Consider the following 13347-nt stretch of genomic DNA (forward strand, 5'->3'; position numbering starts at 1 on the left):
TGGCAAGCAATGCTGGTTTCCCGTTGGAATAGTAATGTAAAGGTTCCTGATTAAATAGACTTAATTAAATTTTTAAAAAATGAATCCACTGCAAGAAAATTAGCAAGCCAATAAAAGTAGAATTGGCACAGAATGTAGCAAACATTGAGAAGGGATCCGTCGGGGGTGGGGGAAAGATGGGGGATGGTTTGGAGTGAGTAGATGTCGGTCTTTCCTGGGGGGTGTCATCCTTGGCGGTGGGGATGGTCTGCGTGCCACCTCACCTCCACTCTCTGTCCATCACAAGCCAGGAAGAGAGAGGGACAGTGGTGGATCTAGTCTCGTGAAACGTCCAGTTCTACCTGTCTACTGACCTCATAGGTGCCCTTGGACAGTATCATCCAAAAATAAACAAATGGAAAGGGAAAGTGGACAGGTCTGGCTTGAGTTAAGGCAGAAAGTGACAGGGGTTGGTCCAGAGGCGCCAGGACGTCTCTGAGTGCTCTGTCATCAGGAAGCAAGCCACGGGAGCCCAGCCCAAAGGCCATTGCAGGAACCTCATCACAATTAAACAGATCCAGACAGCCCCCCCTTCTTTGCTGGCCCCTAAGGATGCCTCTCCTCCCGGTCTGCCTGCAGACACCTGGGGGCCTCTCCTTTCCTGAAATGGAATTTGCTAGGCAGATATCAACAACCCTCAGAAAGTCCAGCTCCCAGAAAATCCTCAAGCTCAGTAGAATTCTGTCTGAAATGGGCCCCCACATTCCTTTTATGCCCCATCCCCCTCAATTTATTCTCTTCCTCCACTCAGGTCTCCTGGCCTAGAGATCTTAGTAACTTGTTTAAACTAGGTTGTGATTGACTACCTGTAAAAAAATATATATATATGATGATCTACAGAATGCAAAGTTTAACCCAAAGAAATGAATTGCTAATTGTGGGATTTTAGGCACAGAGATAAGGGGACTAAATACCCCTTCAGTCACCACAAAGCAAGATGAAGGCAATGATCAACAGGAAAAGAGGGTGGTTTTCCATGAATTCAACTGGCAGTCCCACACCTTGATCGTGGCACCCATGCAGGAAACAGCCCAAGCCATGCGGAAGCACACATCACGGGCACAAGCATGCTGGCTGCACGAGATCACGCTACCTAGGCGACGGATGGATCTCCTGGTCTCCTTGGCGAAGCTGGAGTTGGACAAGGCCGTCCTCCGGGTGATGAGGACAGGGATGCGGGTGATTGAGGGGCGGTAGCTGGGCACATTGGGGAGGTGCTCCGCCAGGGTAGGGGGAGCAAGCCCTGGGGCCATCTGACCAGGTGGCTGGTCCTGGACCAGGAGATTCAGCTCCACATCCTGCCTTGGTTTAGCCATGGTGCTGGGGCCAGAGGGGCTTAGGCAGATGTGGGACCCCGGGCACTGCAACAACGAACACAGGGTCAGAGAAGGCACGTAGGTAGGCTCCTACCCTCCAGCGCCAACTCACACCAGCCCGGTGCCCGCCCGCACTGGTAGCAGCTACACCGAAAGCCTAGAACATCATTCGTGTCCCTGGACCCAACGTCGAAAACGTCATCAAGTCATGTGGCTGGTCTACGTGACACTTCTAAGGGACAGTGCCTAGCCTCCCCCAACTTCTTATCTCTCTCTGTTAACCAACCACCAGTAGCATTTCCCACCTCAGACAGAAAAAGTTAAAATCAAAGAATCCAGGCCTCCTGGACTGGCCAAACATTCTTGGCCCAGTAGGATTTCCCATCCCAAAGAAACTCTGGAGCTCAATGAATTTCACTTCCAACCAGAAGCAGGAACTTCTCCTGGGCCTCACATTGGAATCACTTGGGGACATTTGGAAATGTCTGATTGTTAAAATCTCTCCAAATGATTTTGATGTGCAGACACGTTTGAGAACCAGGGCTCAAGGCTATTGCCTCTCAAACACTGATGTGCAAACAAACCACCAGGGATCTTGTTATAACACAGATTCTGGTTCAGCAGGTCTGGGGTGAAGCCTGGGATTCTGTATTTCCAACCAGCTCCCTCGTGACTCCAAAGCTGCCGGTTCCAGCTCCAAACTTATGAGTAGCGACAGACAGATGGCCATGCCTCAGTGTTTCTCAGAGTGTGGTTCCCAGGCCACCTGCTTCCAGATGACTGGGGGGAGGGGGCGGAACAAGCCCCACAGAACCTGAGTCTGCACCCGGGTGACCCTGGTCTTATTCATCCACGTGGGCTGCGGACTTAGTAGGTTTCCTACGGATAATGTGTTGAAGTTAATAGAAGAAGTTTTTCAAAGACCAGGTGGGGATCAAGGTTGGGACACCTGCGTCCAGTCCCGTGTCAGTCACTGGCTGCCTGGGACACAAGCATCATGGTCCCCGTTATGGCCACCTGCTTCAGTGCCAGCCACGGTGTTGGGGACCTTCGACACACTGTCCGCCTTACTCTGCCCAAATGCTCTGTGAGGTGGGTACTATTATTGCCCTGTCTTTCTTGATTTGGAGCCACAATTAAGAGAGGTCACACACCTGGCTCCGGGTCACACAGCAAGGAAGAGGGAGGAGCCAAGAGTGAAACGCAGGTCTGAGTGGTCCCTCAGCCACGTCCTGAGCACTTGGAGCCTCAGTTTTCTCATCTGTAAAATGGTCTGTCTACCTCACAGGCTGGCTTGAGAAACACGGAGCCTTATGAGGCCAGGGCTCCATGTCTGTCTGCCCTGGGCTTCCCAGCCTGGCTATCCTCGGGTCCTCTACACTCTGCCCCACCCTCCCTGGAGTTCTCGGGCTTGGGGGTGGGGATGGTAAATAATAGCAAAGTGCTGGGTACAGCCTGGGAATCTTAGCAGGAAAGAAAAGCTCATCAAGACACGTGGAGTCTAGGATGGGCCCTTAGCAAGCCTGGGTCCCGATTCCCACTCAGACATGCTCCGTCGCTGCCAAACCCTCTTTAGATGGCAGTTCAGAGAGCTGCATTCCCAGCGAGGGGTGGCAGGAGGGCTTGACTAGAAGCGGGGTTTCTGCAGGCCTCCTGGAGTCCTGGGAGCCTCTGGCAACGCCCCTGGGCCTTTGGAGTACATCACCAAATTCTGCTAATGTGGCCTGAGGTGAGACAGGTGTAGGAATGGAGGGAGAAGGGATGGGTGCCCTTGGCCAGGCCGTCCCAGCCTGAAAGTATCCTCAACATTCTGTGCGCCCCACCCCCACCACACACCTACCTTCTGGGCTGGCAGCCACGGCCTCCTCCTGTGGCTCCTGCAAACAGGGAAGTGGAAACAGAAGCTGTGACCATCAACCTTCCTCCCGGCCCTCCCAGACCCTGTTGGGAGATCTGTATTCAAGAGTCTTCATGGGCCCCGATTCCCCTCCTTGCCCTGCCTGACCCATCAGGCCCTGCCACCCCACCTTCTGGGGCATCCTGGGAGGTGGCCTCTACTGTGTGGAGAGTAGGGCATACAGGAGCCCTGGGCCCCAACACCTGGATCGGTGACTTATAACAGGGGGCCTTCTCACGCAGCCCTGTGCAGGTGGGGCCCAAACAACTAAAGCAGCCACCAACAGCACTCCCCACCTGGGTGCTGCACTCTACAGTATACAACTGTGTGCGACACCCCGGGGAGGGGATGTTAACCCCATTTTACAAAGGTGGCCATTGAGTCCCAGAGTGGGGAGGTGACTTGTCCAGGGTCATACAACCATGTGAGGACTTCGGCGTCCAGGTCCAGCTGCTCCCCACCCACGGGCCTGTCACCCCAGGCCCTTCCTGATACCAGTGACCTCCGGCATAAGCAAGGCCTTCCGTACCCACCACCCTGCTCCCCGGTCCAGCGGGCACCTCGCCAGCTGAAACTCCGCCTGTAAACAAAGTAGACAAAGACCCAGCCCCTTCTGCTGATGCCCACCCAGGCTTCAGAGGTAGTTGGGTACCCGGCCTGGTGTGGCTCCATACCTGGTGGGCGGCCTCCTGGGGCTGGGTCCTGCCTACTCCGCTCGGGTGCTCGCCAGCCTGTGCCACCAGACAGCTATCCAGCAGGACGCTGCGACCGAGGGGGAGGAAAGGGCTAGCATTAGGAGTGTTAGACATCTCCTGAGCCCTGCTGAGAGCCAGGCCCTGTGTTGGGAGCTGGTACACAAAGATGTCCAAGAATAGGTCCTCACCCTCATGAGGCTCCCCACACGGGACAGGCTGACCACAGTTCTGCCTAGGAAGGAGGCCTGCCTGGAGGAGGTAGCCTCTGAGCTGGACCTCAGGGATGATGAGTTGACCATGAGGAATAGGGAAGGGGGTCCAGGAAGGGGGAATAGCATGTACAAGGAAAAGCGGGGTGGATGGTTTGAGGAACTGTCCTCTGGGTGGGTGTGACCAAAGGGCACAAAGGCACTTCCCCTCTGTGAGTCTCCAGGAAACTTTGGTGACACAGGCAGGGCAGGGAGTACGAGAAAAGTGAGTCCCAGAGAGGTAATGTGACCCGGCCAAAATCACTGCAGATTGTCTTATACCACACAAACCTCGAATGTGGGCCCTGGTTCTTTCCATGCCATGAGATCAGAGCCACACTACCGTTGCTGAAGGTTTCAGGGGTCCCTGGCCCAGGCTCCAGGTGTACATGGGTGACAGGGGCCAGGGGTGCAGAGAGGGCTATGGTTAGAGAATCTGTGCTCATCTGAGTCAGCAACCCCACTTGGCTTAGAAAAATCTTCTAATTTTCAAGAGGAGCCTGAACTACATGTTTTAAAGGTAGAATCTCCAATCTTCAAGTGCTAATAATTAATCCAAATTAATATATTCATAGCAATATATAGATAAAAGAGCTTGTCTACAAGCGAAACTGGACCCTTAGATGCCTGTGTGCAGCCTCTGGGTTAAAATGGTGACTCAGAACCAGGAGCCAATGTGACTTTTGTAGTTAGAATTGGATCCTGGTTCCTAGTGGCCCACCCTACCCAACCTCTGTCAGCGAGGGCTCACAGAGGGTGTTCTCTCTGGCATCCAGAAAACCTGGATTCACTACCTTCTCCCCAGAGGGCCAAGCCTCAGCCCTCCTGAAGTGGGTGAGGAGGTGGGGACAGAACTGCAGCCCCAGTCGGTTTGGAGACCGCAGCAGGAATCAGTCGGCAATCACATTGTCACAGCAGCCCCCATGGGCTGTCGCTCCCCATATCCTCACCCAAACAACCCTGAGAGGCCGGGGCTGCGACTGGTCCTAGCTTAGCAATCAAAGGCACAGAGAGGGCAGATGGCCTGTCCACGGTCACACAGCTGGCACAAGGCAAGCCTGGATAAAACACAAGTGTCTCTGACCCTCAAGGCCATGTCCGTAATACTTGGTTGCCTGCCTCTGCTCCACGTGACACGGAGGAATAAGCCCAGGGTCCTGAGACCTGAGCACCCAACTCACTTCATTTCCCTTCATTACATAGCTCTTTCCATCAAAAGGGGCCTCAACTGTCAGGATCATACTACCCACTCTGCCCAGGAAGAAACGGATTTTCTTAAAGAGATTTGAGTCACAAAAGCAAGGCACATGATGACTTTCACGGGGCCTGGGCACTTTACGGTTTTGTGGGCTCCTTCCTCCTTAAAAGTAAAATAAAAATTATATTCTCTGACTGCATTTATATGAAGATTCATATGTTCAAACATTCTCTTCCATTGAAAAGTTCATTTTGGTGTCTGATTTTTTAAAAAATTATGGGGCGCCTGGGTGGCGCAGTCGGTTAAGCGTCCGACTTCGGCTCAGGTCACGATCTCGCGGTCCGTGAGTTCGAGCCCCGCGTCAGGCTCTGGGCTGATGGCTCGGAGCCTGGAGCCTGTTTCCGATTCTGTGTCTCCCTCTCTCTCTGCCCCTCCCCCGTTCATGCTCTGTCTCTCTCTGTCCCAAAAATAAATTAAAAAAAAAAAACAAAAAAACGTTGAAAAAAAAAAAAATTAAAATGCGCTTAGGCCCCTAAAAGTATGGTGGGAACTACGCCCTTCCCAGTTCTCAGAACACAGAGGCCCGGGAAGTGAACTACCACAGTCCAGTGAGGTCTTGCTCATTCCAGAATCAGGCCAGGAAATCACTGTATGGCCTTGAACACATCACTGGGAAGCCCTCGGGCTGCCTCTGTTTGCTTATCTGTCAAATAGGGAGGAATTGCCCAGGCTGCACTGCCTGACAGATTTGAGTGAGGTCAGAAGGGCCAGTGAGAGTCTCATGAAAGTCAGAAAAGACTTCCCATATCTGGTGTTGTTCCTGGTCCTCCATCTATCAACACCAATGAGCAATTCCCCTCGTTTGGGCCACCAAGTGTTTGCTTCGGTACCAACTCTGCCCTTGCCGGCAGTGCACCCCTGGACATACAGGGTACTGTCTCTGAGCCCCAGTTCTCCCATCTGTGAAATGGGATTAATAATAGGTGCCCAGACTCTGGCATAGCAAACAAGTGTTACTCAAATGGCAGCTGCTGTCATCATTGTTCTTGCCATGATTGCTATTAAAACTAGAGAAGGGAGCGTCCTGCAGAGTTATGAATCACCCACGTGGATTGGGGAGCATCTTGTACAAACATCTCCAGCTATCAAGATACCTAATGAGCCCTACTGTGGCCCTGTCAGGACCACCAGGGGTTGTTTGGGAGCTATGTACCCAAAGCCATGTTGTTCCCGGTCAGCGATGTGCCCAAGGCCCCCTCTTGCCCATCCCAGAAGCAGCAGGCCATCAACTTCTAGAAACTTCCTAAACCCCAGAGATTTCCAAGTGGAGGATCACACAGACTCACTGAGGTGGGCATCCCGGAGAACCTCCCCACCCAGCTATCCAAGTTAAAAGTGCAGGGAGTAGCTAAGAGTTGCCCTTCCTGCTCCTCCTCCCCCAAGTTCCCCAGCAGGCTGTGCCCCTAAGCTAAGGTCCTCACCAGGCACCCCCACCCTGAAAGAAAGAAGGGGAGCCCTTAGGACAAAGCAGCCACCTACTTGGGTCTCGCTGTCTTGGCCGATAAGAATGCCCATGACGCAGGAGTTCAGCTGGGGGCGATGGTATTCATCCCAAGCCCCATGTCGGGTGCCCACAGGTAGACAACTTGGAGAGCCCCGGTCCAGCCCCCGAGCCTGCCAGGCCAGCTCTGGAGCCAGTGTGGCTCGGGTAGCAGATGAGCTACTGATCCTTCCTGCTTCTAATCAGATTGAGGGAGTGTGAAGGCGGTGGGGAACTCTGCAGAAATGCCCCCAGGGAGGGCAGGTGGGGACCAAAAGGCTGCGGTTGCTAGGAAAAGCCGAGCTGTTGCCGGCAGAGACCAGGTCGCTAGGCGACCATCTGCCTGTTACCAGGGCCCGCGCGCACGTCATCAGTAACCCCTGTGCCTCTGCAAAGCTGGCCAAGAGCATCCTTCCCCAGTCAGTGACAGCCCAGTCCACTTGCCCACGCCTGACACCCTCTGGCCCTGGCCCTGGGATCACTCAGCCCTCTCACCCAGTGCCCGCGTCCCTGCCTAGGGCCCCGGAGCCCAAAAGTCCCCTGAGTTTGAAACTCTGGGTAAACATTTGTATGAATATGTATGTGTGTGCGGCACTTGTGGGTAACTGTACACGTGTGTTTGTGTGCATGAGCGTGCACACAGGGCACAGCGTGCCTATGTGCAAGCATGTACCAATGCGCCTGTGCATGTGAACACTTGAACAAGTGTGCTGAATGTGCTTGTGCACGTATGCAGGCTGTGCGTGGGTATGACTGTGTGCACACCCGCACATATAAGTGTGTGCCCAGCCCAGCCCGTGTGTCTGTGTCAGTGTAGGTGTGTATGTGCAGATATGTGTGCATGTACCTGCGTGTACCGTGCACTGAGAACATGCATGTAGTTAGTGCATGTGTGCGAGCACACTAAATCACTGGTGTTCGGGGGGTATTTCAGTTCAGGAGCAGTGGCATATAAAGGGGTTTTCAGGTCTCTGTGTTGGGCACACAGGTTTAGTCGGGGGACAACTCCCCACCATGAGCACTAACAAACCAGCACTAACAAATCTAGGCAGCACCTAAGTCTTCACCCAGGAAACGGGCTATCACAGGTCAGTGAGAGCAGCCTGGTTCTGGGGGGCCCAGAGGGCAGAATGTGGACCACATTACAGAAACCATAGGGAAGCACGTTTATTTTTGGTGGAAGAAATCATCTCATAATCAGAGGTGTATATGGATGGAATGGACAGCCTTCAAGAGGTCATGAGCTCCCCATCACTGGAGGCAAACAAGTAGCCATGTGGTCTCCTGCCAAGGATGAAAAAATTCCATGTGAACAAGGGATAGGTGGACTAAAAGCAGATGACACGGAGCAGGACTCCAGCCCTGAAGTCCTGTGTTGTCTCATGGTATAACTATTTCCCGACTGAGACTGAAAGTAACCCTCCGCGGGGATGAGAACATCAATGACCTTTGATGGGGCGCTCACTGCGGCCAAGGTCTGAATATGCCCCATACACAGCTGGCCCGTGACCGCTTCACAGGGGTGTTAGTATCCCCGTTCCACAGACGTGGAGGCAGAAGCTCTGTGCAGTGTGCACTTGTCCAGGTCACTCTGCCAGGAGAAGCAGAGCCCGTGCCTCAGGCCAGGGCCAGAGGGACAAGTCAGCGAAGAAGGGTGTGGGCCAGGGGGCACCACAGAGAGCGGAGCAACAGGGACAGAGAATAATGCAAGGCACAGATGCAATCAGTCTGGCCTGCCCCATGATGACAGCCTCCTCACGGCTCTCCCTGCCTCAGTCTCCCCACAGTGCAGCTGCCAGATCACGTCTGGATCTCCCCGCTCAGCAACCTTCAATGGCTCCCCATTGCTCCTGAGAAATCAAGTCCCAGGTCTTCACAATCTGGCCCCCGGCCTCTGAAGCATCATCTCCCCACCATGTCCACCAGCTGCAGTGTCACTGTCCCCCCGACATGCGGGCTGCTTTTGAGGCAGCAAACCACTCCCCCCTGTTCGAAACCCCCAGGACACTCTTCTTGTCCCCCACTCTCTTCATTGGTACCCCCTCCTCCTCACAGGTACTTCCTCCCCAGGCCCTTCTGTTTCCTCGAATCTCCCTGGCTCTGCTCTGGCCTTTGGGCCTCTCCTCTGTCCACACTGGCTCCCCCAGCATCTCCTCCAGCCCCGCGGTTTCCAGTTCCATCCACACGACCAGACTCCCGACGTTCCATCTCCAACCTCTCACCCCCGACTCCATGCTCAGGCCCCACTGCCTGCTTGCTGTTCATCTCCCCACACACCCCCCTCCCCATCTGTCCCGCACTGCTGAACACCTTCCTCTCAGTCTTTAATTATTGAAATACATTTGACATATAACATTGTGTGAACTTCAGGCATACAGCATGTCAGTTTGATGAATTTATATATTATGATATGATTGCCACTGTGCTAATTAGCACCTCTATTGTGTCACAGAATGATTGTCAGTGGTTTCAATAATTAAGATGTAGTTTGATGATTATAGGTATTAGTGGTTTCTGATCTCCTTTCTTTTAACTGACTTCTCTGTGTGTTCCTGTTGAAATCTTTATGGATGTGGGTGGAGAATCAACCATTAATGGGCAGAAGAGCAGAATCCAGAACAGCCTTCAAAGGCATCCATGGGACCGTCATGGACAGTGTGGAGGGGGACACAGCCCTATGCCTTGGTTTGGTTAATTACAGGGGCTGTGAGCCTCCTGCATGGGCCCATTCACTCATCCATCCATGCGTTCAGCCGACATTTATTTGGCGCCTGCTATAGCAGGCACTGTTGTAGGATCTAGGGACATGGGAGTGAGCACAACAACCCCCACCCCCACCCCGAGGAGGCTGTGTTCTGGTGTTTGTGTGCATGTATAAGCATCTGGGAGGGTCTTAAGGGGTGGGCAATATGAGTCTCGGGTCATTATGAATGCTGGGGGGGACCCCCAGCTTCCCCAGCCTCCCTGGTCAGTACGCAGCAGCACACTGCACAGAACAAAGGAAGGAGCTCCCCCACCCTGAAAGCCCCCCCGTTCCACACTGTAACCCCTCCCTGGGCCATCCCTTGTGGGGAGGCTGAGAACACACAAGTGCCTTACTTAGGCTCCTCCTCCTCCTCTTCTTCCTCCTCCTCTCCATCTTCCTCCTCATCTTCTCTCTCCTCTTGAATCTGGGGCAGCTCCCTGAGTTGAGGTCAGAAGCAGGAGGTGAGCCCACTTGCAGCCCCACCCCCAGTCCACCTCAGGTCCCATGACCCCTGAAACCAGACCCGAAAATCTCAACCAAGACTTGACCTGGGGAACCCCACTTGAGCAACCTCAGGCTCCCTCTAGCAGCAAGGCCTCTCCACGGCATGAGGGGCCTGGCCCAGCCTCCACCATCCTAGTGGCAACCCTGGGTCAGCCTCTGAGCCTCTCTGGGCCTCAGTTTCCCCACCTTTACAATGTATGTCATGGGCCTGAGGACCTGACAGCTTGAGGGGTTATCACCAAGATCGCTAGAGGGAACAAAGATCATTATGTCCCTAAGGAGGGCAAGTGGGTAATCACTACCATAGGTACCCATTCCCATGCCCAATGACCCTGCAACCCCCCTTCTGCAAATTTGTCCTGCAGGCCTATTCACGTGCATGTGCAAGAGTGTTTGTTGCAAAATTGTTTACAATAACAAAATTTCGCAATCACAAATGTATATAAATCCTGGCACATCCACACAATAGAATACTATGCGGTTGTTAAAAAAAAAATCTGTGGATGATCTCTATGCACTGAAGGTGGAAACGCCTCAAGGTATATTGTTGAATGAATAGAGCAAGTTGCAGATACGTAGGTGCGTGTGATATGCTATCTTGTGTGGGAAAAAAAAAAAAGGAATCATGCCTGTTAATGCTCAGATACTCCCTGGACCAGCACAGAAGAAACTGGCAGCTACTGTCTCTATTCACAGGGAGAGGACTGGATGTCTGGGGGAGGGAGGAGGAGGAAGGAGTAGAGGCAGGTTTGGCTCCTGTTCTATGTCCTTTGATACCTTTGGGATTCTGTACCATGTGCCTGTTATCTTTCCAAAAGATCATTTGTTTCAGGGCCTTCTCTGGTTCCCACCTGGGCATCTCCTCCATGGCCTCATTCTCCTCTTCATAAGCTGGAGCCACCTCTGAGCCCTGCGGACTGGTGCCCCGGTCCTGATACTCGTCCTCCTCCCAGTGAGGGTCAACCTCTTCTAGGACAAGATCGGGCTCCTCTTGGCCTCCAGGGAGGATGCAGACTGCAGGGGACACAGGGCACAGGGGAGAGTGGGCTTGGGTTTCTGAGTCCCAGGGACCACACAGGGGGCCTTGGCCATCACCAGCCATGGGCCAGCTCTCAGCCAAGCAGCAGAAATAGCACCATTATCCACAGGACCATTAGCAGCCAGATCAGTGCTAAAGTGACAGGCTGAAGCCCATGATCATTCACCCTGTTTCCTTCTGGTCATTTTCCCCCTTTTTTCCTTTTGAGATAGAGCTTCAATTACAGTTAGCTTTTGTGTCTCCTTAGGGCCCCCGTTCTTGGAGGTCTGTGCAGAAGCAGAAATAATGCTTCTAACCACAGCATCATAGGAGATACGGAAGATCCAAGCTTGGGGTCTGCCTTGGCACATCTAGGTGCAAGGTGACCTGGCATGTCCAGAGGAACACAGAGAGAGCTTGCCTCCTGCATGTTCTCTAGATGCCGCCCACTGGTGACAGCATACCAAATGCTCACAACCTCAGCACCCATTTCTAGCAGTCCTTCCCTCCTGGGCCTAGAGGCTCCAGCTTCTGCGGGGATTGACCTTCTGGCAGAGATGGTCCCACCTTCAGATAGGATCTGTCATTTTCACCATTTCTCCACGTACTCAAGTCCCTGACAGTGCAAACAGTGTGGGGCTGTGAGCTCGGCAGAAGTGGGTGCAGGGGACTCCCATCAGGAACCTAAGTCCCCCGTAGTCAAGAGGAAGGGGAGAAGAGAGGAGATTGTCTAGATATCAGGTGTTCCCAAAAAGCTCCAGGATCTTGGTGATCTTAAGCCAAGCATGAAATTATGAATAGTGACTTTAAATGGGAGTTGGTCTGAAATCTTATCCTGTGACTTTGGACAGTATTGCTCATGGTGTAGAAAAAATAATAATAATATAATGGCAGCTACATTTATCGAGCACTTATATGTTCCTAGCCCTGTGCTTAATGATATACATGGATTAACTCAATTAGTCCTCAAACCAACCTTTGGAGGTGGGAATAATTGTTACCCCCCCCCCCCCGCTCATTTTATTTTCCTTCTTTTATGTTGTTTCCTCATTTACAGATGAGCAAACTGAGACACAGGTTCACAGCTTCTGTTACAAGGTGTGTCCCACGTGCCAGGCACAGGGATGTCCATTTTCCAAGAGCTGTCTTCCCCTGCTCCTGCCTCCTGGCTTCCAGGTACAGACATTATCCTGCCTCACACAGAGGCACCTGCCTGCCCTCCAGGGAAATCCCCTACACGCATCCTGAACTAGGCTTTTCCACGCGGGTCCTGGCCCCTCCAGCCCTACAAACACCCCTGGGGTTTGACCGGGGAGGCTCATCCAAGCGTGGCCCCGAATCCAGTGGTGGGACATGTCACACGTGTCATTCTAGACTGCCATCCAGTAACGGTGTAGCATCTCTGCCCTGAGCAGCCACTTGGGGTACAAGTCCCCAAATGGCATACAGAAGACAGAACAAACATCCCCTGGCTTGTGAGCTCATTAGCTTTCACAGCAACCCTGCATGGTGACAGCATGGTGACAATAGTACTCTCGCCATTTTATAAAGCACAGAGCCAGCTCAGAGAGGCTAATGACTTGCCCAAGGCCACAAAGGATGTCAGAGGCATTGCCAGGTCTCCTGACTCCCGATTCCCTGGTGTGCTACCCCAGGCAAGAAACATGCCCGAGTGCCTCCTGGCATGGGTGGCCTCTCCGTGCTGGGCACTGCATGACCCCAGCCTTTGGTGTCCTGAAGAGTTGATGCCGTCTTTGTTTACATCCTTGCTTTCTTTTTAAATACTGTTTAGTGAGGAAGCATTTTACAAGCTTTTCCTCCTTTCCTTTCTGGGCCAGGCCTCTGAGCCATGCCCTATACAATTCCCATTTTACAGCCAGAGATTCTACGGCTCTGAGAAGAGGCTGGTGGCCAGGGTACCAGAGGGGAAGAGCAGGCATGGGGTACTCGGCCACACAGATCCAGTGGCAGAGCTCCCTGCAGGCCTGGTGGAGCCCTGAGACCCTCTCGTTAGGAGGGGGAGTCAGAGCTCCCTAGCTTTTTCAGGGCCCTGCCCCTGGGTCCAGATGGGGCCACTGAAGCACTGTGGGTGTTCAAGCTCATACGGAAACTCCTGCTCCATCTGGGGCTGAAACTTTGCTCCTGG

At 53.2% G+C, this 13347-nt stretch overlaps 1 protein-coding gene across 8 annotated transcripts in view; it reads right to left on the reverse strand.

Moving 5' to 3' along the window:
* The window catches only part of CNGB1 (cyclic nucleotide gated channel subunit beta 1), a 76828-nt gene that overhangs the window by 39266 nt on the left and 24215 nt on the right, over window positions 1-13347 (reverse strand). For all 8 annotated transcript variants that reach the window (XM_053906163.1, XM_053906164.1, XM_053906167.1 and 5 more), the window contains 4 exons: window positions 11035-11197; window positions 10033-10116; window positions 3927-4014; window positions 3196-3232 (listed from right to left, as the gene is read on the reverse strand). In XM_053906163.1, the coding sequence (XP_053762138.1) occupies window positions 3196-3232; window positions 3927-4014; window positions 10033-10116; window positions 11035-11197 (372 nt within the window). The remainder of the gene's footprint in view (window positions 1-3195; window positions 3233-3926; window positions 4015-10032; window positions 10117-11034; window positions 11198-13347) is intronic.

The sequence above is a fragment of the Panthera pardus genome, unplaced genomic scaffold (genome assembly GCF_024362965.1).
Source record: "Panthera pardus isolate Hobbes unplaced genomic scaffold, ASM2436296v1 HiC_scaffold_18, whole genome shotgun sequence".
Classification (NCBI taxonomy): Eukaryota; Metazoa; Chordata; class Mammalia; order Carnivora; family Felidae; genus Panthera; species Panthera pardus.